Source organism: Zingiber officinale, chromosome 5A (genome assembly GCF_018446385.1).
Source record: "Zingiber officinale cultivar Zhangliang chromosome 5A, Zo_v1.1, whole genome shotgun sequence".
NCBI classification, from domain to species: Eukaryota; Viridiplantae; Streptophyta; class Magnoliopsida; order Zingiberales; family Zingiberaceae; genus Zingiber; species Zingiber officinale.
In genome coordinates, this window is record NC_055994.1 from 116313844 (window position 1) to 116339683 (window position 25840).

At 41.0% G+C, this 25840-nt stretch overlaps 1 protein-coding gene and 1 long non-coding RNA gene across 5 annotated transcripts in view; one reads left to right on the forward strand and one right to left on the reverse strand.

Annotated features, from left to right (window-relative positions):
- The first annotated feature begins 9851 nt into the window (after window positions 1–9851).
- LOC121981448 (alcohol dehydrogenase-like 6) overlaps window positions 9852–25840 on the forward strand; it is a 52748-nt gene continuing 36759 nt past the window's right edge. The window contains exons 1-7 of one of the 4 annotated variants that reach the window (XM_042533974.1): window positions 9852–10061; window positions 10152–10288; window positions 10388–10434; window positions 10829–11151; window positions 16019–16101; window positions 16202–16277; window positions 16343–16404. In XM_042533974.1, the coding sequence (XP_042389908.1) occupies window positions 10016–10061; window positions 10152–10288; window positions 10388–10434; window positions 10829–11151; window positions 16019–16101; window positions 16202–16277; window positions 16343–16404 (774 nt within the window). In that variant the 5' untranslated portion in view covers window positions 9852–10015. The remainder of the gene's footprint in view (window positions 10062–10151; window positions 10289–10387; window positions 10435–10828; window positions 11152–16018; window positions 16102–16201; window positions 16278–16342; window positions 16405–25840) is intronic. The other 3 variants (XR_006111816.1, XM_042533973.1, XM_042533972.1) reach the window with 3 other exon arrangements.
- LOC121981449 lies at window positions 23343–23820 on the reverse strand. Its single transcript, XR_006111817.1, has 3 exons — window positions 23738–23820; window positions 23586–23661; window positions 23343–23366 (listed from the first exon to the last, which is right to left on the reverse strand). It is a non-coding gene; the product is annotated as an uncharacterized LOC121981449 (long non-coding RNA).

Genomic DNA, 25840 nt, shown 5'->3' on the forward strand with positions numbered 1-25840 from the left:
TAGTGTCGGCTCCAGTTTTGATTTTGCCCGCTGTAGATGATGGATTTGTGCTCTACACTGACGCATCTCTATAGGGTTTGAGCACTGTTCTGATGCAGCATGACAGGGTAGTCTCGTATGCTTCTTGACAATTGAAGGAGTATGAGAAGAACTATCCAGTACATGATTGGTAGCTGGCCGCCATTATTTTTGCCTTGAAGATTTGGCGGCATCATCTGTACGGTATTACATTTGAGATTCTCACTGATCATATGAGTCTCAAATATATTTTTACTCAGAAGGAACTTAATCCCTGACAGAGGAGATGGATGGAGTCCTGAAGGATTGTGACTGTACCATTAGCTATCATCCGGGAAAAGCTAATGTGGTTGCCGATGCACTCAGTCGAAAGTCCAGAGGGACTTTAGCTTGCCACCGAGTTGTGGTCACGGACTTGATTCAGGATTTTTTTGAGTTAGGCCTTCAGGAACAGGGTCAGACAGAGCAGGGTATTCTGGTTACCATGGTTGCTCAGTCATCGATCAGGACGAGGATCTGAGAGGCCCGGGCCAGTGATTAGTATTTGCAGTTTAGTGGCAGCCAGATAGTTTCCGGGCAGCAGACCGAGTTCACACGAGATGAGGTGGGTATTGTATGCTTCCGAGGCAGATTATGCGTACCTCAGTCTCTCCCGGTCTTGCATGAGTTATTTCAGGAGGCTCATCGCTCACGATTTGTCATCCACCCAAGCGGGACCCGTATGTACCGAGATTTGAGGTGTTCCTATTGGTGGAACGGAATAAAGAAAGACATCGCGGATTTTGTAGCTAGATGTCTTGTCTGTCAGCAGGTGAAGGCCGAGCACCAGAGACCTGCAGGATTATTTCAGCGGATTCCTATTCCTGAGTGGAAATGAGAACATATCACCATGGACTTTGTGGTGGGTTTGTCTGGGACACGTCGATGCCATGACGCGATTTGGGTAATCGTTGAACGATTAACCAAATCGGCGCACTTCTTAGCGATCCGGAAGACTGATTTCCCCGAATCGATTGACAGATCTGTGTTGCCGAGAGATCATCGGATTACATGGTGTCCCGTTGAGTATTATTTCGGATAGAGACCCCTGGTTCACATCTCGTTTCTGGCAGATTCTGCTGCAGGCCTTGGGTACTCAGCTCCGTTTCAGTACCGCTTTCCATCCGTAGACAGATGGACAGTCAAAGCGGACCAGTTAGACTCTAGAGAACTTGCTGAGATCTTGTGTATTGGATTTTTGGGAGGCAGTTGGGAGGACCATTTGCCATTGGTAAAGTTCACCTACAACAACAGATTTCATTCGGCTATCCAGATGACACCATTTGAAGCGTTGTATGGTAGGCCTTGTCGGATACCCATCCTCTGGGATGAGGTTGAGGAGGCTCAATTGTTGGGACCTCATAGAGCTCAGTATGACGCGGAGTTGGTCCGTACTATCAGACGGAGGATGTCAGAGGCGCAGGACCGCCAGAAGTGTTATGCAGATCGGAGACGCAGATCCCTGGAGTTCTCTACAGGCGACCATGTATTTCTGCGAGTTTCACCCACGAAAGGGGTGAAGAGATTTGGTCTTAGAGGTAAGCTAGCTCCGCAATACATTGGGCCTTTCTAAATCTTGGAGAGGATTGGAGCAGTAGCTTATCGACTGACACTACCACCGTCCCTAGCAGGCGTCCACGACGTATTCCACGTATCTATGCTGAGGAGATACGTACCCGACCTGACACATGTGCTGACAGATATCGCAGTTCCCGTTCAGCCTGACGTCACTTATGAGGAGGTTCCGGTACAGATTCTGGACCGGAAAGAGCGTCAGTTGCGGAACAAGACTATCCGACTAGTTAAAGTCGGATGACAGTATCATTCGGATGAGGAGGCTACTTGGGAGCTCGAGGATACGATCCGAGCTCGATACCCTCATCTTTTCACTTGAGGTATGTGATTTAATTTACCGTTCATCATTTTATACTCTTTGCCTGTTATTAGTACTTGCTGATGGTAGATAACAAAATTTGGGGACCAAATTTTTATTAGTGGGGAAGAATGTAAAATACCGAAAAGGGCGAATAATAATAAGAGAATTTTTTGAGATTTTTAGAAATTTTTCGAAAATTTTTCGGAGCTCGTATGGACGAGTTTATTGGGATGAAAATTGGGTTCCGGAAAAGCCTATTTAGGCAACCCCATTTAAACGAGGAAATGTTTTATTTTTCTTTTTATTTCCTTCATTTTTTCTTTTCTTTTCCCCGCCATTTCTTTTTCCCCCCGTGCCCTAACCTCCTCGTGCCGACGCCCTTCCTTCTTCTCCTCTCATGCGACGGTTGCTGTCTCCTTGCGATTTAAGTCGTGGCCGAGGGTTTGCACCTCTTTCTCCTTCTTCCTCTCCTGCGACGCCGAGGCCACCAACGCCGCCCCCTCCTCTCCACGTTGTCGCCGCCCTTCTTCTCTTTTCCTCTGCGCGCCGACACAGACCCAACGCCGCCGCCGGCCACAGGAACCCTAGCGTCGACCACCGCCCTAAGCCCTAGTCGATGTGTGGTGTGGAATTAGGGTTGTGGCATGATTTCGGTTATTGATCCCAGTTCATGTTCTTCCTTGCTTCGGATCTAGTCACAGTATAAGGATTTGTTCCTGGTTGCTTCATAGTTGAACGACACAGTGAGTTCCAGCAGGAAGGTGTTGGAACCCCAAGGTTGTTTTGGTGTGATCAACAAGTTAAGTTAGGTCCTGTGTGTATTTAACCTTGTGTCTAAGTGTGTAGGAGCTTAGGAGCACAGGTACTCGAGCGGAAGACGCAGCTAGCGAGAAGGACGGCACGCTGTGCGTCCAAGGGACGAGGCGCTGCGGAAGAGTACATCGGCGGACGAGAAGGAAGCGCGTGGTGGTTCCGAGGGACGAAAGCCGGAGCGGAAGATTGCTTGGGGAGCAAGAGACGCAACTAGCGAGAAGGTCGACGACCGAGGGACGAAGACTGCGGATGAGTACGCTGGCGGACGAGAAGGAAACACGCGTCAATTCCGAGGGACGAGAAGCCAGAGGGAAGCACGCTCGAGAAGATCGGAAGTTGGGTTCGGGTGAGCCCTTTTCCGGATGGCAGAGATCACCCAAGCAAGCGGATCTGGAGTAGAAGACCCGGACCGAGCTGAACCAAACCGGAGCAGTGGTCCCCGGATGAAAAAGTCAACATTGGTTGACTTTGGGCTTCGGGGCGCCCGGAACAGTCCGGGGCGCCCGGAGCAGCCCGGGGCGCCCGGATCCAGTATTTTGACCAGATCGAGTCAAAACTCGATCTGAACGTTGGGGGATAAAATTTATCCCCCCCAGGGCGCCCGGAACCCTTCCAGGCGCCCCGACCAAGGCTATAAATATAGCCTTGGTCCAGAAGCTTAAAATCAACTGAGAACTCAAGCATTCTTTCTACACTTGTACGCTTTTCTGTTTTAACTTCTATTGTGCGCTTCATTGCTGTAAAATGCTTCTCCGCCTGAAGGAGATACTAGTGCTACGCTTTCTTGGATTAACAACCTTCCCGGTTGTAACTAAGTAAATCTCGGTGTGCCTTTTACTTTTCTGCTTTTATTTATTTCTCTTATTTTACAAGTGTTAGTTTAAGAGTTCGAGAAGGGTGTTTGCGTTTTGATTTTTGCAGGGCTATTCAGCCCCTCCCCTTCTAGTCGGCCCAACGGTCCTACAAGTGGTATCAGAGCCGAGACGCTTCAAGAGGACTAACCGCCGAACAAAGCAACGAGATGGTCGGATCTAATATCCACCCACTAAAATTCGAAGGGGACTTTGCAAGCTGGAAGAAGCACATGGAGGTATTTTTCGGCACCGATTTTGATTTATTACTAATAATGGAACTCGGTTTTGAAGCTCCCGAGGGCAAAGCGAAAAATCAATGGACAAAGAAAGAGCAGACCGAGTACGTGGCAAACAAGAAAGCAGAATTCCATTTGCTAACCGTACTTCCGCCACAAGAAGTCAACCGTGTCGGCACCTACAACTCGGAAAAGGAGCTTTGGGAGAAGTTCCTTGAATTACACGAAGGAACATCCGAAGCCAAGCTTGCGAGACGGGACTTACTTCGCAACCAGCTCACCAACCTCCGTCTTGAAGAAGGTGAAACAATTGCACATCTACACTCAAGGATACAAGAGCTCATCATTGGACTTTCGAATCTCGGAGAAGAGGTAAGTAATCGAGATTCGCTCAGGTACACTTTAAATTCCTTCCCTAGAAATTCAAAATGGGCATCACTAGTAGATGCCTTTTACATTTCGAAGGACTTAGAAAAAATTTCATTAGAAGAATTTTTTTCAACATTTGAAGTGCATGAGTCAAGATGTGCAGGAATGAGGGAGCCAAAGAACAACGTCGCCCTCAAAGCTTCGAGAGACGAACCTGAATCGGAATCTTCTCTCGACGATGAAGAAATGGTAATGATGGTAAGACGATTTAAGAAGTTATACAATTCTAGAAAAACTAACCATCCACAGGGTAGAAAGAAAAGAACGATCCGCTGCTACCATTGCGACGAAGAAGGGCATGTCAAGGACAACTGCCCCAAGCTGAAGAACAAAGACAAGGAAAAGGGTAAGAAGGCTATCCAAAAACGAAAGGCCCTGAAGGCGACGTGGGACGATACCTCGTCCGAATCGGAAGTCGAAGCATTCTCCGGACTCGCACTGATGGCGAGTCATCAAGACGACGACTGCGATTCAAGCTCTTCCGAAATGAGCATCGAGAGCATCGATGAAGGGGGAGACACATCGGAAGAAAGCAGCAGCTCAGGGGGAGAAATAGACAACGAGATCGACAAGGTAAGTCAGGTACGATCTCTTCCTCCCGATAAAATGTTTAAGTTCGTTAAACTTTTAACAAAAGATTGCTACAAATTAGAAAGTGAAAATAAAAATTTAAAAGTAATTCTAGCTAAGTCTTGTCCCTTAGAAGAATTAGATAAATTAAAAATAGCAAATGAAAAATTGAAACTTGAAAATGATGATTTGAAAATTCAAGTAGATAACTTGAAAAACTATGCATGTTCATCTAAAACCAATTTTAGAAGATTTAATAATTTAAATTGGTACTTTAAATATCACCCGGGACAAATTAGGAACATTTCAAGAAAATATGTCCCTAAAAGCTTTTTAATTAATCCAGTAGGGTGGAACCTATATTGGGTTCCTAAATCATGCCTAAACTAAATTGTAAAATTAGCGCTTTAAGTGAGAAAATTAAACAAAGAATTTCCTTATGAGGCTTTGTCAAGGAAGTGGTTGTTGCTCCAATAACCAAGAAGGCCTAGTGCCTCGCCACGACCTGGAAGCCAAAATATTGAAATAAATGTTTAATTAACTTACTAATAAAGCATTAATACAAGAATTAATTAGTGCTTTAAAAAGGTTATTCAAAACATTTTATTTTAGAAATTTACTTAGAATTTTTTTCCCCTAAGTCATTTTTTTTTGCGCTTAAAAATTCTAAAAAATTTTAGGATTTTTTTTCTTACTTAGAAAAATTCTCAAAAATCATTTCTTCCTAAGGTAAAAAAAAAAAAACTTTTTCTTGAAACTAGAAATCTCAGCTTAAATTACTTAGAAAAATTTTCTAAATTTTTTAAAAACCTAGAAAATTTTTTTTCTAAGTTTTTAAACCCTTAGATTGTTTTTTTTCTTGGAACCCCACTTTTTTTGTGATCAAAGGGGGAGAAGGGAAAGTATAAGTCTAGGGGGAGGTAGATAGATTTAATTTTTTTTTATCTTTTCTATCTTTTTGCACTTAAATTGCAAATTAAGTTAATTTACTTAATTTTATTTTATGTCTATTTTAACCCTACCTTAACTTAGGTTGATCACACCAAAAAGGGGGAGATTGTTGGAACCCCAAGGTTGTTTTGGTGTGATCAACAAGTTAAGTTAGGTCCTGTGTGTATTTAACCTTGTGTCTAAGTGTGCAGGAGCTTAGGAGCACAGGTACTCGAGCGGAAGACGCAGCTAGCGAGAAGGACGACACGCGGTGGCGCTGCGGAAGAGTACACCGGACGAGAAGGAAGTGTGTGGTGGTTCCGAGGGACGAAAGCCGGAGCGGAAGATTGCTCGAGGAGCAAGAGACGCAACTAGCGAGAAGGTCGACACGCGGTGTGTCCGAGGGACGAAGACTACGGATGAGTATGCTGGCGGACGAGAAGGAAACACGCGGCTATTCCGAGGGACAAGAAGCCGGAGGGAAACGCCGCCCAGGAAGACCGGAAGTTGGGTTCGGGTGAGCCCTTTCCCGGATGGCCGAGATCACCCAAGCAAGCGGATCCGGAGTAGAAGACCCGGACCGAGGCGACCAGAGCCGGAGCAGAGGACCGAGACCGAAAAAGTCAATCGGAGTTGACTTTTGGGTCTGGGGCGCTCGGACCCCTCCGGGGCGCCGGGAATGTACCGGGGTGCCCGAAACGTACCGGGGCGCCTGGAGTTGACTTTTTCATAGATCGAGTTAAAAATTGATTTGAATGTTGGGGGATAAAATTTTATCCTCCCGCCCAGGGCGCCTGGAACCCTCAGGGCGCCACCAAGGCTATAAATATAGCCTTGGTCCAGAAGCTTTTCAACGAACTCAGGCATTCCTTTCTACACTTGTACGCTTCTTTATTTGTGCGCTTCATTGCTGTAAAATACTTCTCCGCCTGAAGGAGATACTAGTGCTACGCTTTCTTGGATTAACAACCTTCCCGGTTGTAACCAAGTAAATCTCGGTGTGCCTTTTACTTTTCTGCTTTTATTTATTTCTCTTATTTTACAAGTGTTAGTTTAAGAGTTCGAGAAGGGTGTTTGCGTTTTAATTTTTGCAGGGCTATTCAGCCCCTCCCCTTCTAGCCGGCCCAACGGTCCTACAGAAGGTTCTTGGTTGTGGATTGATCTTTTCTTCCTGATCTTGTTTAATCCACGCAGTGAAGGAGTGTTCCATAGCCACTTACTTTGGTTCAACCCGCCGACAGCCTTTTCATTCTGTTAGCACTTTTGTTTCTAGCAGCCGACATCAATTTTGACCACAAATCTTGATCCAGCAGTAACAAGGTAAGGATTAGGTGATTAAATATATGTGTGAGTGAGGTTTAAATTGACACATAATTAATTGGTAATTATTTGATCATTAGGTTGTGTAGATTTATTTAGTTATTTGGATTTGGATCTTATAATTGTTTATGTGTAATGGAATTAAGTTTGGATTATTCATCTAATGGTGGATTGGGGATTAGGTAACTAACCCTAATTTATTGTTAGATTTTGTTTAGGTAGGTTGAGGTTTATAGTTTAGGGTTTTGCCCTAAATTATTTTTAAGGATTTTATTTAGCTATACAATTGAATTTTTAGCTAAATAAAAGTATATCGTTTGACACAGGATCTTGACGCGAGACGAGTATCTCGACGTCGGATTTGGACCGGTTACGATTCTTCCTTTTTGGAGGGGGGTACTTTGACTTTATGTCATTTGATATGCATAGTAATATTTTTAACAGATAGCAACAATTGTGTTTTTCTTATCTGTTTCGGTTGATCACTACCCGATCTGTTACATGCTTGTTTGTTTATTTGTTATGCACATCATGTTAATACTTATCTGATTATACATTGCAGCAAAAGGCGAAACCCTCGCCCCCAGGGCCCCCACCGACTGGACCCACGGTCATTGTGTGGGAGGTAAATCGCAGCACCCGAGCTAACATGGGACGGACCGGGTGGGATACAGGGATAGGGGATTTATTCCCCCGTTGCCACTGAGTTTCGACCCGGTGGCCTCATTGCAGCAACTTCCATCCCCTGCCATCTCGGATGACCCACGGGGTCCTTATCTGATTACACATGCTTATAGGGGTAGTGACATAATCATGTTATATATTATGTGCAGGACCTAGGGTTTTTGATACCTTATCTAATCTGTGTACCTTTGATTTGGTTCATTGTCCTATGATACACATTTTATATTTATGTATGGATATTGCTATGCTGTTCAGGATATTACCATGTTTAGTGTCATGCATCATCTCGCATGATTGCATGCTGCGCGATAGTCTGCTCCATTATTGTCGAGCAAATCGTCAGTTACATGTATCTGTACACACCACCACTCATGGGTTAGTGGTATATCAGACAGGTGTGTGGTAGTTCTGCTGTTTGGCCCCGTTGGTATGGTGACTCAGCGTAGTAACCGACAGACGGTTCTGCTCTATTTGGCTCCGCTGGTTTAGTGTAGCAGCGTGGTAGCCGACAGGCGGTTGGACTCTGTTTGGCTCCGTTGGTCTGCTCATGGGTAGTGTGACGCAGCGTGGTAGCCGGCAGAGATTCTTCCCCGTCATCGTGTACCAGGAGATGAGAGCATTGAACTCCCCCATTTATGATTTGGGGTAGGAGGATAGGTGTACTCCGACAACATCCCGTCCACTCGGTCACTCATCGGGAGCAGTGATGACAGAGTGCATGGTTGTCACAACCCTACCCACTCGGTCTCACCATTGTGTGTAAGATGACTGACTGACGTCAGGGGTGACCATGACATTGACATCATATGCATGATGCATTTATTGCTTGTGTTTGCTGCATTTATATGGATGCATATGATTGACATGCATACAGGATTTATGACACTCTCGGTCTGACGACCCTGTTATACTTATACCTTGGTCTTGGTTAGTACAGTTTTCTCCTGCTTATTTCAGTTGCATTTACCCTTCTTGTATCAGGAGACTGTATGCATGATTAGTGCTGATTGTTATTTTCTTTATTATGCATATCAGTTGTTACCCGTTGAGTTGTTGAACTCACCCCGTGGACACTATCTTTTTCAAGTACCAGGTTGTTTATGGAGTCGCTTGGAGTATTCTACCTGCCGGTCCCCATGCCACATTAGAAGACTAGTCTCCGTATTTTTGTTTATTTTTATCTTGGTATATGATATGTGTGTATTTGACTTTGTGTTCCGGTTTTGTTTCCGAAGTGTTGTGTTGTTGTGTGGTGTAAGTCTAGCTGGCTAGCAGTCTTCGTTTATAGTTGTATGTGTTGTCTATTGGATTTTCGCTGTGATTGGTTTTGGTACAGCCGAGTGGGCTGTTAGATTTACATATAACTGCGTGGTTGTATTGTTGTGGTATCAGCCGAGTAGACTGCATATAAACTGCGTGGTTGTGTGTATGTTCCAGCCGCATGTGACTGATGTATATTGTGTCTGTAGAAATGTTTCAGATTGTCACCCGTACAGGGAAGGTGCTGCCGAAATTTCTTCGGATAGGAACTTCTCCGGGGCGTGACAAAAAGACTTTTTGTTATAAAAAATTAATTTAATATCATACTTGATCTTAGCAAAAAAATCAAGAAAAATATGTTTTCTAGTATCGTCGGTCCAAAGTATTTATAAAAGTTTCTTTGCTCACAGTTTGCTAATTTTAAGATAGGGGCCTTAAGAGAACTCTAGATGTTTAATTAATTTATTAAAAAAAATTCTCAATAATACGTAGCTGAATATCGAACTCTAGATCTTTAATTGATATATTTATAAAAATTACTAATAAATTTTAAATTTAATTTAACCAAATATTAATATAATTTTATTTTGAGTTTCACTAAAACTAGTTAATTAGTTTTAAATGAAATAAATAGATTTGTAATAAAATAATAAGGGCATCCAAATGCCGTTAATACTTAAAGAGTTAATGTCGGCATGGATGCTTTTTAATTCTACTGTATCACTCTTGAACGCGTTAATACCTATATATTAAAAAAAATATTAATTTATTCACGAGTTAATGGCAACATGGATGCCTTGAGAGGGCTCGTTTAGAATTTTTTTTTTTAATATTAAAATAGAAACCATGTAGGTTGTTGGCGTTCTGAGATCGCACCTACTACACCGGCCGCACCTCACCACCTACCCCCTTGTTTAATCTCTGGATCCGATCCCTGGAAAAAGGAGCTAGCAACGCTTCACATTCGTATCCTTTGCTCGTCGACCATGTCAGCTTCCATCCAATCCTCCGGCGGCGTTATCACTTGCAGAGGTCGATACAACACTTATTTTTATTAAGCTATCTTCTTCACTAATAATTTCTTTTCCTTTTTGTGGTCTAATTTTGGTTATTTACTGTTAGCCGCGGTGGCGTGGGGGCCAGGGCAGCCGCTGGTGCTGGAAGAGGTGGAGGTCGCCCCGCCCAAGTCCATGGAGATCCGCGTCAAGGTCGTCTGCACCTCCCTCTGCCGCAGCGACGTTACTCAGTGGCAATCTCAGGTGACTCCATGGGTCCCACAATTACTTCATTCTTTGATTCCCTTTAATTAAACAAAGAAGAAGAACAAGAAGAAAAACTCATGTTCTTAACAAATGCAGGCACAGCCTGATCTGTTTCCTCGAATTTTTGGTCACGAGGCATCTGGGTCTGTGTGCTCTCTACCTCTATGACAGTAATTTTATGTTCAGCACCCATTACTTAATTCTGTTGCTGAAATCTTGGTATGTGCCTATAGAAATCTTGATAAAGTCAGATTTAACACTGATACCTGAGACAATTAAATTCGATAAGCATTTCCATAGTAAATTTCAAGGAATGATGGACCACTCCTCTTCTGGCCTTAGGAACATATGCACATATTAATGCATTCGCCGACAGTTCTGTCCCTTTAATCTTTCTCAAAACCAACAAATAATTGTTGATCATTACTTTCCATTTGACCGCTGATCCTGCTAATCTATTAATTAACTAACTTTGAATTGTGTTTTCAAAATTTTGATTTATTTTTGAACTTGGATTTGCACTCTGATGACATTCAGGATCGTGGAGGGTATAGGAGATGGTGTAACTGAGTTTGAGATTGGTGATCATGTGTTAACAGTGTTCATAGGAGAATGTGGGAGATGTACGCATTGCCGGTCCAGCAAGAGCAACATGTGCCAAAACTTGGGGCTGGAAAGGAGAGGACTGATGCACAGCGATCAGATGACACGGTTTAGAGTGAAAGGGAGACCTGCTTATCATTATTGCGCAGTCTCTAGCTTTAGCGAGTACATAGTTGTGCACTCAGGTTGTGCTGTTAAGATAAACCCTACTGTGAGAATGGATAGGGCATGCCTTCTCAGTTGCGGAGTCGCTGCAGGTATACCTATAGATTCAGGCATTCTGATCATATCCTTCTTTTTAAAAAGTTTTTGGAATTGATACATGAAGTTAGAAATGACTATTCAAAGTTTGACTTGTTTTACTTGAACTTTCCAGTTTTCACCATCTCATATTTTGGAAATTGCATGGCCACAAATTTAGTTTATAAAACATGTTATTTAATTTGTTAGGCTATGCTGCCATAAATATATCAATACAGTCCCTTCCTAATTTCATAATTCAGAAGCTTTTGGAGGTAGTGTCTCCTTTTCAAATTTTAAAGTGTTGTCCATCAATTCAATTTTCTCATTGGTGCTAATTTCAGAATTTAATTTCTCATTTGTGCGTTGTGCATAGTTGTTAATGCTTTATTTGCACTATTAGTATTGAGCCAAGATCAAACATAATAGACCATATAAAATACATTTTCTTAATAGCTTTGTTCTTTGGGGTTTACCTCATTTTAACATAACTAATAAGGCACCTTATGCAAATAACCAAAAAGGTAAGTGATAACAATCGTATGTCGTACTACGATACCAAACAAATTACCGAACCCCACTACACTAGGACTGACTCAGATCGTCTCTCACAAGGAATGTAACGGTAGGGTAATAAATCTTAAGATTAAATGTTATTGCTTTGGGGTTTCGTATTGTAATTGGGGGTTTGGGTTTTGGATTGCTAAGACTAAGGAATGAAAAACAATCTAATCTAATCTAAACTATGAGTGCAATTGAATTAACGAAAGCATAACATACAACATTCCTAATCTAACCTATCCTACTTACATCCAAATAAATGGAAAGAACAATACGCAATTGAATGAAACAAGACAAAGCAAGAATTAATATGAATTGAAATGCATTAACTAAACTAACAAAACTGTAAGGGGCATTTAATAAAACACATTGCATGCATAAAAACTTAGCTAAGCTAAGCTAAGACTAAGGTAAAGTGGAGATCACTCCGGCCAATGGATGAACAGTATATGTGAACCAAGCTTCGATAACACGAAGCTTGTGGGCGAAGGTACCACCTAGGTAGAGCTGTCAGATGGGCCAACCCGTGGCGGGGCGGGTCGGCTCGTGGCGGGCCAACCATTTGGCGGGGCGGGGCGGACCGACTCGTCAACTTGGCGGGTTGGGAAATTTCCAACCCAATCCAATCTAAGGCGGGTTGCGGGTTTGGCGGGCCAACCCATGAGTCCATCAAAATTTTTTAAACAAATTAAAAAAATATATTTCATATCTTCAACGTTTTACTTCGGAAAGGTTCATTAATCAAATATATTTATAAACATGTATTTTAAATATAAATGGACACAAGTGAGTACTTATGTTGGATGAAAAGTACTATTTTTGTTTCAAAATTATAACAAAGAAAGATAATAAATTGACATAAAACTTAACTTACATGTGTTTCTCAACCCGCGGGCCAACCCAAGCCTGTCGCTGGCCGACTCGCGCCGGTCGCGGACCTAGGCGGGTCGGCTCGCAGCGGGCTTGGGTCGATAAAATTCTAAACCAACTTGCTTAAATTGTTTGGCTAGGCGGGCCAACCTTACGTGCTCAACCCAAATTGATGGCTCTACACCTAGGTGGCATCACTGAAAAAAACAAACTCATAATCCGCAGGTATAATTTAACGATCATATCACCTAAATTCTTTCGTTTACTAAACCTTTAAACTTACAGACTTTGAGGCTTGACTTCTTGAGCTTCCCGTAACCAGCAATGACACAACACTTAATCAGGAACTTTGCTTTGATACCAAATGAAACATCTTATAACCCCTTTTTCGTACCTTTCACCAAACATGTAGTACCCACATTTAAGCAATTCGAATTAAACAACACAACTCCAAAGATTATGCATTTTGAACTGGTCCAACATGATACCAAAAATAAATTTATGTTTGAACGTCATAATAGTAAATAATTCTTCAAGAGAGAGAAAGTACAACCAACTAGTGAAAGAAACTTAAACCGACTATCAATCACATAACTCGACTCCAACATTAGGACCCAACATCCTAACACATGTAGAAACTTAGACAAAGAAAAGAGGCCCTCGAGTCTGCATTGCCAAGAACAAGAAAGCTCATCCGTCAAGTCCTTCCGTCTTCTCTCTACCTGCACCATATGAATATAGTGAGTCTAAAGACACAGCAAGTTCAACCATTTATTGAAATAACGCCCGTTCATATTTAAGAGAAATATTTTGATAAATTAACGGAAAACACATTAGTTTTATGAATTTCCTCCTCATAAATTATAAGAATTCAATTCATCAGATGTAGTTACTTTATACTTCAACCTCTTAACCTTATCCTAGTACTAGGTTGGTAAGGTTCACCGGACTCTTCTTAAGTCGGATTCCCAAACCTCTTTTATTTTGATAAGGTTCACCGGATCCTTCTTAAGCCGGATTCCCAAACCTCATTTGTTTTGGTAAGATTCACTGGACCCTTTTTAAGCCGGATTCCCCTACTCGTCACATTGTCACATACAAATCACATTATTAAAAACAAGACATTATTACTTTTCATGCATAGGAAGACATTGCTAAATAAAAAAATGATTTGCTTTCATGCTAAAACAAACAGTCAACTTATGTGCATCAACACCCTACTAACAATTATGATAATAGAGTTCGAGGTGCTAATAGATGGGAGGTAAATAAAAATAGAAATGCCGGAATAAGGATCTTGCCCTTGTCTCATCCATCCTTCGCCGGTCACTATACCTCACCTCGCAACAAAAAAAATGGTAGTTATCTCATTCCACACCTATGGTTATGATCATGATTGCTAACAAATTTCATTTACCCAATTCCTAATAAAAAAAATTCAACAGAACCTTGGGTGTCGTACCTGCAAATTATTCTACTACCAGACAACTCAGGCCAGTGCACATATTTTGATAGAAAGATGATTACTCGAGTGAATTCACAAAGATAGTCAAACTCTAGCATGCAGGACATTGTGAATATGTTGGTAGCAGAAGAATAGAAATAGATGCAACATTCTTCGCATGAAATAAATTCAAACTGATCTAAAAATGAGCTCGGGTCATGTGTCATCCTGAAGCTTATACTTTTAGCATGCCATAGTTAAAGATTCAATAGGCTTCCCAACTATTTTGACTTTGTAGGTAAGGAAAGAACACAACGTGTTTAAACTGGGTTTTATCGGTGTTGGGGGACTCCTTTCTTTCTTCACCCAAACAACCCAGGAAAAACCCCAAAATCCCCATCGCCGGTCCTTCTTCCCTCACTTGAACAACCCATACAAGACAGCAGCAACCTTGAGCCCCTCTAGCATCCAGATTTTTCAACCAAAATCGGTAAAACTTCGTCAAATCTTCACAACCAGTTCAAAAACTTAAATGCAACACATCAAAATATCATACTATGATCCTGTAGTAAATTCAAAAACGACAAAAGGGAACCTTGCCTTGGTGTTTTGCGTACAGACGATAAGTAAATACAAAAACAACGAAAGGGAACTTGCCTTGGTGTTTTGTGTACAAACAATAACCAGCGAGACATAGGGAAACACGACCTTAAGCGTTTTGACGAGGTTCTTCCTCTATCTCCTCCAAAGTTGCTAGGGTTCGGATGGGGGGTGTGGGGAGGCCGACGACTTCAAGGGTTAGGGGAGAGGAAAAAAAATATAAGGCATGTATTTAAAATGGTAAGTTAGGTCGGGTTGCTAGCAAATTGGGCATGGTTCGTTAACCTATTAATAGATTAATTACGTAAACCCATAACTCTTGATTTATTTAAGTGAACCGTTTTTTTACGCTACATTCCACGACTTGAAAGCTTGGAATCTTGCCTTATTGCTAAGGTACTTTGGTGAATACAAACAAAAGAGGATGCTCTTTGGATTAAGTGGGTGCATCATACATATTTGAGGCGGGTGAACGTATGGACTTAGGAGGCGGTGCACTCGGATTTCTCATTGATCAAGCGGTTGTTGTAGATCTGTGACCTCATCTGTATGGCTATTGGGTCGTTGGCAGGTGCTATGTAGAGGTTGACAGATTTGTTTGAGTAGGACGAAGGTGTGGCCAGGGCTTATTACTTCTTTAGGCATTCCAATTCTAAGAAGCCCTAGATGAGGACAGTGTGTAAGCCCTACATCTAGCCTAGCTATGTGATTATGCTTTTGGTTGTTGTCTTAGAGGTGACTTCCCACCAGAGACAGACTGTACTACCTAGAGGATCAGTGTTGTGTCTTTTGTAGACGGGAGATGGAATCACAGGAGTACTTGTTCTTTAGGTGCCCTCCTGTAGCGATCTTATAGTGGGGGGTTAAAGAGTGGCTACATATGGGGTAGAAGATGTCTACCTACTAGCGGATACTATGAGTCTTTGCGCATGTCTTCAAAGGAGACCGTCTTTTGACTAAAACCAGACACCTTGCGATGTTGGCTTTGATACACATTGTATGGAGGTTTAGGAACAGTTGCATCTTTGACGAGGGACAGTTGGAGAGAGAATTTTTTTTAGAAATGTACAAATAAACATGGACTTTAGGAGTGTTTTTTGATATGATATTGTGTTAGACATGAGACGCTATTGATTTATGGGTATTGTACCTGGTCTTGCTTTGATATATCTATTTTACTTATCCAAAAAAATGAGTATAAATAAAAATTGATGGGTTTATTGGCTATCTTTTTATGGACTGCCCATCTGTTTACCAACAGCCATGTGACAAAATTTGAATAATGGCTCTGTATAGTTAGCATTCATAATCTCTTAGTTAAATATCCATCTAGGAACCATCTTGTTTAATGTTCCCTATGGGCATACTAATAACATGATTTATATATCGTTTGTCTTGCAACAATAAAGGAATTGGAGCTGCTTGGAATGTTGCCGATATATCAAAAGAGTCAACTATAGTAATTTTTGGACTTGGTACCGTGGGCCTTTCAGTAAGCATACTAGATACAGAGTTTGACCTTTTGAACCAGCATTCAATCATCAATAAAAGCCTCTTTGGAGTCATAATAGATTTTTAATTATACTCATCAGGTAGCTCAAGCTGCCAAAATAAGAGGTGCTTCACGGATAATTGGAGTGGACATAAATCCAGAAAAATTTGAGAAAGGTATTTATTATATGATGTTCATTAGTATTTATTGTATAGCTGTTAAATGGCTTGTCTTTTTGCAGGAAAGACTTTTGGAGTTACTGAATATATCAACCCAGATGAGTGCAGAGAACCTGTTCAGCAGGTACTCCATAATATAGTTGTAGCTACAATAAGAAGTTTCCAAGGTTGTGCAAATGTGAAAATGCATCAGATAAGATATATTTTTTTTTATAACAAATAGGTTTAGTGTATTGTTCAATGTCAATGCCAAGGTTCGATTTCATTAGTGTAGACCAAAATCAACTAAAATAAATTCTAATCCTATAATTCATCTACTTAACTTGTTTAGCTTTAAATATAAGCCTATAGAAATTTAAAACGCAACTGAAATAAAATTTTAGAGCATCAATTGACAAAAAAAATACAAAAATTATGCATGTCTGATTATACTGAATCTTTTTCGGATGAGAACATGGGATTTTGTACATTCTAATGAGACAAATTTTATAATTTTCCATAATTAAATAATTCTCCAAGAACATCTTGTATTAGAACTAGTTTTCTATTTGTCTATAATATACCTGATTGATACAAATGAGGACTATCTTGGTATCTTTGATTATTTTGTCATTCCTCTTTCCTATTTATTGTTGTTGGTGCTTCTCCTATTTTCTTCCTCTTTATTTTTAAGTATTTTCTCACACTCTTGACTGCAATAAATCCAATTGAAGGATGAATTATAGAAAGCAAATTTTCTCATCTTGAATGATTATGGATAGTACAAAACAAGATATAGCTGCCTTGGTATATACCTGCCGATGACATGTATTTATACCATTACTATACTGATAACAGTTAATAATTAGAATGATAACTTTGACAATACTAACTGATGTCTGAAATCGTGGTAATAAGCATATATCAGTTTCTTATTCCATTAGTGGAAAAAAACTTTCAGTAGTGATTGAAATCAAGGTTTAAAATTTCGACCCGTGCCGAGGTTTCGGTCCCAGACCGGAACGATACGGATTCGGTATTGTATCGTGCCGTGCCGATACAGTTTCGGCATTTTTTTATTTATATATATAGTAATTATTAGATAAATACATTTATTGTGTATAATTTAAAAATAAGTTATATATTGATTTTATATAAGTTCTTCATTATTAAACAACTTAATATTGTTATAAAAAATAATTAAATATAGTTTTTAAAAAAAAAACAATTGATGCATAAATAACTCTAATTAAAATTGGTACATCACAATATAATATGTTAAATGGAAGCAATGATTCTTGTAATATTTTACTTAGATAATCTTTATAGTTCTCCAATGTCCTGATTAAATAATCATAATTATATAAATTAATATAAAATTTTATTTTATATATAATAATCATATAAATTAACTATTTGTTTATTTAATTAATTAATAGTTTAAATAATATATATTTAAAATAGTAAAAAAATTAGAATATCAATTAAATATCAAAACAGCAAAAAATATAAAATAATTAAAAATATATAAGAATAAAATTTTGATTTATTAGAATTTTTATAAAATTTTTAAAATTTATTTTAGAATTTTAAAGATTTTTTTAGAATTTTTAAAATAGTAAAGATAATTTTAGAATATTATTTAATGAAATTTATTATTTTTAAAAAAATTTTAAATATATTTTTTTATATTTTATTAGAATAATTTAATTAGGATTTGTGAAAGCCTCTTTAACATATCACAATTAAGTGGGAATGGGAATTGTTTTATTTATTTAAGTTGCAAAATTAAATCTTGCACAATACCCGTGGCTTCGTCGAAGCCACGACTCATCCGCGACGCCGTGACTCAACCGCGACGCTGCGACCCATCTGACACCCCGCGGACGCCTCCGACGGCGCCGAAGGCGTCCGGCGACACCTCCGGCGGCACCGGAGGCGTCCGGCGATGCTTCCGGCGGCGCCGGAAGCGTCCCGTGACACTTTCGGCGCCGCCAAAAACGCCGCATCCCAACGCCTCCGTAGCCCCCGACCTTTTTGGCGCCCCGCGGCGCTTCCGGAGGCACGGGAAGATTCTGGCGACGCTGTCCATGCTGCCGCGCGACGACGAGCGACGCACGACGCCGACGAAATCTTCCCTAGGTTGGTGCCGGTTTCGGTGCGCGGGCGGAACGGTAAGTTTCGCCCGTTCCGCCCGGCACGGAACGAAATTTTGAAGCTTGATTGAAATACATAAAAATGCCTTGAAATTAAAGCAACCAAAAGACAAATACATGGAAAAGAAAATGATTTGCTTGATGTTATGGCAATAAAAAAAATATATAAAATATGCTAGTTACCAAGTTAGCTCTAATTTTAGTTGGAAAATTAGCTAGATGGGGCTAGGCTAGGAGGGGTTGATTGCATTGCTAAGACTTCATTCAAAGTGAGTTGAGTTTCATTGAAAGGTGAACAAAACCTCTAAAGTGAGTTGGATTATTTTGGTAGCAGAAGTTTAGGTGAAGTTAGGTTACAAGGTGTGGTGAAGCTGTTTAGACTAAATGAGTTGAGGTGGAATGGATTAGTGAATCTAGATTAAAGTAGAGATTATTGTCTGAAGTGGTGATTAGTTCCTAGAGCATTGTGGAATATTGTAACCTCTCCAATGCTTCTAAAAAATCCTTTTCAATATGACCTTGACTCCCTTTTTATATGACATTGACTACCCATTTATAACAACAAAATGCGTTGTTGTCCCATAATAGTGTTCCATGTGGCCACAATCTCGTAGTGGATTAGCCTTTTCTTATAATGGTTTTTGGAACGTGTGTGATAGAGTGGTAGAGGGAGTGGATAGGCATAGTGGAAAGTAAGAACAAACAAGACAAACGAAGAGATAATGTCTTTAACGTGGTTCAATTGCCTCCTTAGGCTCTTAGTTCACAACTTTTTGATCCTTTAGTGGATTACTCCCAAATGTCCACTATCTTTCTCCTTCTTGGCAACATTGAAGATGGTCACCTTTGACAAATCTTTCAATGGTTATACAAGAGGCTACAACATGAAATGAAAAGGTCACAACCTTTTAGTCCTTTATATAGCCTCTTACCAGCTTTCAATCATTGGAGTCGACTAGTTGCACCATTAGTTGATTAATTTAATGTGGTCAATATCCAAATCCTGTTGTTGCACTTTTTATCCATGAATCTGTCTTTGTAGTATGACTGGTCACAATATCAATTGATTGGTCAATCAATTATGGAGCAGTTAATTGGTTAGTCAATAGAACCATTCACTTATCAATTAACACGAGTCGATTGTTCGCTTGACTTAGTTATCAGTCGCTAGTCAACTGATCCAAACAATAAACTCCAAACAGAGACATCTTTAGGGTTTGAAATTCAGACTAGTCAACTAGAATCCAACACCATTCCATTGGCACATTTTAGTATGACCATTCCAAAGTCGAGTTTACTAAAGTCAAGTTCTACCTCGCCCCATAAGTACAGGTCACTTAATTCTCAACTCACATGGAGTCTTACTATGCCTTTAGGGCTTCTCTCGTCAAGCTACTCGTCTTTTAGATGCTTCACGTGCCATCCTTTACGTCTTTTACGTAATCCATCTCCTCGGCTCAGTAGCGTTTTTATGCTCCTTGTCATTTTTGGTCCTTCAGATGTGAACTTCTAGCATGCTTAACAAGTTCAGAAGCATCAGAAAAGTTTCCTCATTACGCTGCTTAAATAAGTGGGAGTAAATTTTTTTTCCAATACAAGAAAAGAAAGATGTCTTAATTTCCTATGCCACTAAATAATTTGATCACGAGTAGATAAAACATAACTTTTCCAAAGAGGTCTTTCAACTAGTTGATATATGCTATTAGGCACTCAACCATACCAATAATTTTCTCGGTGTTTAGCTTTTGTATGACAATGAGAAAAGAAAAAAAAAATCAATTTTACAATTTAAATCGCTTATAAGAGCACTAACAGATAGAACCTTTCTTGACAGTAGGAGATAAAAACCTATTAGCTATACGAACTTTATCTTGGCTTGAATAAGAAGAAGCACTAGTCATATGATCATATGCACTAGAATCTAAATTCCACAAGTCATCAGAGATACCATGGATATTTGGACAGTATAACTAGTATCATAAGAATGTAAGATGAGGAGTAGGTGTGGTGGAAGAGACTTAAGTGTTTCCATAAAAAGTTTGAGTTTGTAGCTCCTCATTGGACAGTTCAAGATGAGGAGTAGGTGTGGTGGATGGAGACTCAAGTCTTTCCATAAGAAGTCTAAGGATTGGTTTCTATCAGCAACCATTATCAAGAGTTTTAACATGTGAGTTTAAGGTCATGGACCATACTTTTTTTTTCTACCTCGAGCACATGTTTGAAGTTTTCAATATATGTCCATAGTATATCTTGGTTTCCCATGGTAATCACACTTTTTATTTTCTTGTTCTCCCCTAGTAGACTCACTTCTAGTTGCATTAGGTTTTATAGTTATGGTAGAGTAGTCAACAAGCATCCTTGATCAGTCAGTTCATTATTGACAACGTATGTTACATGTATTCTTTTCCTGCTGCATGCCTGCCATAAGGAGGAAAAAGGATCATGCCCAAGAACTAATATTATTATTTGTACGTCTTAGTCCTACCACACATTTTCTTTTAATTAATTTTTGAAACTTTGCTACATTAGCTGTATATGATGCTTAAAAATTCATAGTAGTCAAATTCTTGCCACAAGCTACTAAGTTCAGAAAAATACTTCAATAGTTATCTCAGCTTGTTTGGTTGCATGAACTCTTTTCCTTAGCTCATATATTTAGGCATTATTACCTTATTAGAGACACTGCATCACAAATCTTCTTAGTTGTATCTAGTGTAAAAATGATAGGCGGAATAGAAAAATGACAAAGAATGATACAATGATTTAACGAGGTTCACAACCCCCAGGGTTGCTACTCTACAGTCCTGGTGATCCGTTAGCTGTATCACTCCTCAAAATTCACCACTATATTTTTCTTCTTACCGGAACCTTTCTTGAGGTGGAGAAATCTCAAACAAAGATGCAGAGATATGTAAAGAGATGTATATAATATGCTGAAAAGATAGAATACAATGCAAGTAATTAAACAATAACCAAATGAAGAATACTGCTTGCAAGAAGTTTCTGAGTTAACTTGAGGCGTGATGCACACTTTCTTGAGCGAATTGGGCACTGAAAATTTTAGAAGTTGTGATTGATTATTTGAGCTGTCTGGAATTGAGTTGTTTACATACAACTTTTTTGATTGATCGAAAACTCTTTCAATCGCCTAAACCATAGTATACCCCGCTCGACACGCTATATTTATTTGATTTGCGGTCACCTGATCAATAATTCTAGTCAATCAAACATTGACCACACCAGCTTTTCCGTCTCGGTATATTTTGCTGTCTAGATTTAATAGGTCTCCTAGATCACCTTCCGATCGCCTGATCAACTGTTATGTCAGCAATCCGTAGTTTATCTTCGGCCACGCTAGCAATCTTAGGTTTATCGGCTACCACGTTAGCTACCACATCAGCAACTTGAGGACTATCCTTTTGCCACTGTCACGCTCCGGAGGAGTCTCTGTCCGAAGAAATTTCGGCAGCATCTCCCCTGTACGGCGGACAATATGAAACTTTTCTACAAGCACTATACACCTCAGCCACATGCGGCTGGAATAATAACACAAATTAAAACAAACACCACGCAATTTATAAAGATATTCAGCCTCTGGCTGTCACAACCACGCAGTTAATAATAGTAATCAATAACGATAGGACTCTGACTCGAAACCCACCCTATTCCACTACACTCGTAAAGCTCAAATCCAACGAACTCACCTCTTCTGCCGTCCAGGCAGGCACGTAGTAGAATGAAATCCAGTATCATATTAAAAATCCATCAAAAAGTATCACTCCATACAATATTCATAGGAAAAATCCAAAGACAATACTAAAACAAAGTCTGATATAGAAAAAGGCCAAATAAAAACAAATAACGAACTAGTAGAGAACTGGCTCTACGTGCTGCTCAGGACAGCTTCAACCCGAAAATATCAACAATGGAGGCGGGTGAGTCCAACACTCAGCGGTACAACCGATATGCATAATAAAACAAATAACAGACAACACTAATCAAGCCTGAATACGAGAAGGATAAATGCAATTGAAACGAAATCGAGATAACTGTACTAACCGGATCAAAGTACAAGGTAACAGGTCGCCGGAAGTCATAATCACATGTCAATCATGCATCCACATAAACGCAGCAAGTAAATGCAAAGAATCACAAACAATAAATCTGCAATAAATCGTATGTTGGCGACATCATCGCCTCGTAGAGCGACCGAGTGGACGGGATCATGTCACTCTGTCCTCCGTCCCCAAATCATAAATGGGGAGCTCGATGCCTCATCTCCGACACAATGACGGGAGGATATCTCTGCTACCACGAAGTCTCCCGACCAACGGAGCCAAACAGAGTCCACCATCTCCCGGCTACCACGCCGCTACACTAAATGCCAACGGAGCCAAACAGAGCGGAATTGATCACGGCTACCACGCTTAAGTCCTCGACCAACGGAGCTAAATGAAAGTAACCGCCACACACCGCTCGATATTCCACTAATCCAGGTGGTGGTGGTGTGTGCAATACATATAACTGGCGATGGGCTCAATCATAGTGGAGCCGATAATCGCAAAGATGCAACCATGATGCATGATACTAAGCATGACAATCTCATGAATAGCATAGCAAGATCCATACATAAATAAAAGGTGTACCACAAGTCAATGTATCAGATGGAAGGTACACAAACAGATAGGGTATCATATAAACCCTAGGTCCTGAACATGATGTATCACATGGTTGGGTCACTACCGAAAGCATGTATGGTCAGGTCAATAATAACATGCAGTGCATAATAAATAAACAAACAACATGTAACAGATCATGTAGTGACCAACCGAATCAAAAGGAAAACACAATTCTTGCTATATGTTAGACACTTTATCATGCATATCAAAAGACATAAGTCAAAGTACCCGCCTCCGATCTGACTCCAAGATACTCGTCTCGCGTCAAAGTCCTGTGTTAAATCGCACAGTTTAGCTAATTTAATTATAAACAAATAGCTAAACTAATTTCTAATCCACTGACTAGTTAGGGTTAGTTTCATGAACCCCAATCACACAGTTATACAACTTATAAACCTAAATCACCCTATAACCAAATTAATTATGTATCAAGTCGTACCTAGAACATGTATCAAAAATGTGTCAACTAAATCCATAAACCAAATACTTACCTTACCGCTGCGGGATGGGGTTGCTGCCAAAAATCAAAAACACCCCACAATACACCAAACCTCACCAATCCGTGACCTAGATTAGAAGCAAAGAAAAACATGAACTGAGATCTAGCCACAAACCTAATTCCACAGCTAGGTATGGCCCTTACCTTCCCAATTCTGCTAGGGCAGATCACAATGAAGACAGAACCACTGTGAAAAGCAAAACTAGGGCACAACTCCTTGTCTTCGGTACTGTCAAACAGAGACACCAGAAGAGAAATTCCGGCCAGCGCTCAGGGACCCAACCTAGGGTTCGGATGCTCGATTTTCGGCGGCTCCAGGTGTCCGCGAGAAGAGGAAGGGAGGCTCTGTGAGTTGCAGCGGCGGTGCTGGAAACTCCACAGCAAGGGCTATGGCAGACGAGGCTTCGGCTGGACAGAGGAGAGAAGAATCAACGTCACTGGAGTCGGGGCAGAGGCTAGGGCACCGGCGATTGGGGTCGGCGTCGGGTGGCTAGGGCAGGCGGTCGGGCGGCGGTGCTAGGGCTGAGAATGCTGTCGTCGTGAGGGGCAGGGGATGAGGAAGAAGAGGAGAGAACCGCCGAGTAGCCGGCGGTTAGGGCTCCTTTTGGCGTCTGGTTCGGGAGTGAGGGAGAGGAGAGGCGCGCGGGGATGTTTCGGCGAGAAAGAAAACAGAATGAGAAATAAGAAAAAGAGAAAAAGAATTTAAAAAAGAAAAGGAAAAATCAACTTTTCCTCATTTAAACGGGGTAACCTAAACATGCTTTTCCGGGCCCCGTTTTTATCCCCGTTAACTCGTCCGTACGAGCTCCGAAAAATTCCCGTAAAATGTTAAAAATTCAAAAATTCCTTTATTAATATTCGTTTTCCGGTATTTTACATTCTCCCCACTAATAAAAATTTGGTCCCCAAATTTCAGATCTACCATCGCAAGTACTAATAACAGATAATAATAATAAATGCTGAACAGTAAATAAATCACATACCTCAAGTGAAAAGATGGGGATATCGAGCTCGGATCGTATCCTCGAGCTCCCAAGTAGCCTCCTCGTCCGAATGATGCTGCCATCCGACTTTAACCAGCCGGATAGTCTTGTTCCGCAACCGACGCTCTTTCCGGTCGAGAATCCGCATCGGAACCTCCTCATATGTAATGTCAGGCTGAACTGGAATATCTACCAGCACATGTGTCGGATCGTACGTATCTCCTCGGATCGATACGTGAAATACATCGTGAACGCCTGACAGGACGGTGGTAGTGCCGGTCGGTAAGCTACTGCTCCGATCCTCTCCAAGATCTCGAAGGACCAATATGCGAGCTAGCTTACCTCGATGCTAAATCTTTTCACCCTTTCGTGGGTGAAACAGAAATATACGGTCACCAACAGAGAACTCTAGTGGTCTCCGTCTCCGATAACTCTTCTGGCGATCCTGCGCCTCGACATCCTCCGTCTGATAGTACGAACCAACTCTGCGTCCTGCTGAACTCTTGAGGTCCCAACAAATGGGCCTCTCCAACCTCATCCCAGAGGGGGTGTCCGACAAAGTCTACCATACAACGCCTCAAACGGTGCCATCCGAATAACCGAATGAAAGCATTGTTGTAAACTCTACTAACAGATGGTCCTCCCAACCTCCAAAATCCATAACACAATCTCGATAAGTCCTCAAGAGTCTGAATAGTCCGCCCGATCGCCCATCTGCTCGTGGATGGAAAGTCATTAAGTCGGAGTGTGCCCGCCGCAGACTCGCCGTAAACGAGACGTAAACCGTGGATCTCTATCCAAATGATACTCAACGGAACACCATGTAGTCTGACTCTCGACAATACAGATCCGCCAATCGATCCAGGGGATCACCTCCGAATCGGTAAAAGTGCGCGGATTTGGTTAATCGATCAACGATTACCCAAATCGCGTCGTGACCTCGTCGTGTCCTCGCAACCCTACCACAAAGTCCACGGTAATGTGATCCCACTTCCACTCGTGAATAGGAATCCATGAAGTAATCCGCAGGTCTCTCTCGACCTTCACCTGCTGACAGACGAGACATCTAGCTACGAAATCCGCGATGTCTTTCTTCACGCCGTTCCACTAGGAACGCCTCAAGTCTCGATACATACGGGTCCCGGATGGATCGCAAATCGAGAGCGGTGTGCCTCAAGTAGCTCTAAGACCGGATGAGACCGAGGTACGCATAATCGCCTCGGAAGTATATAACACCCTCCTCGTCTCGTGTAAACTCTGGCAA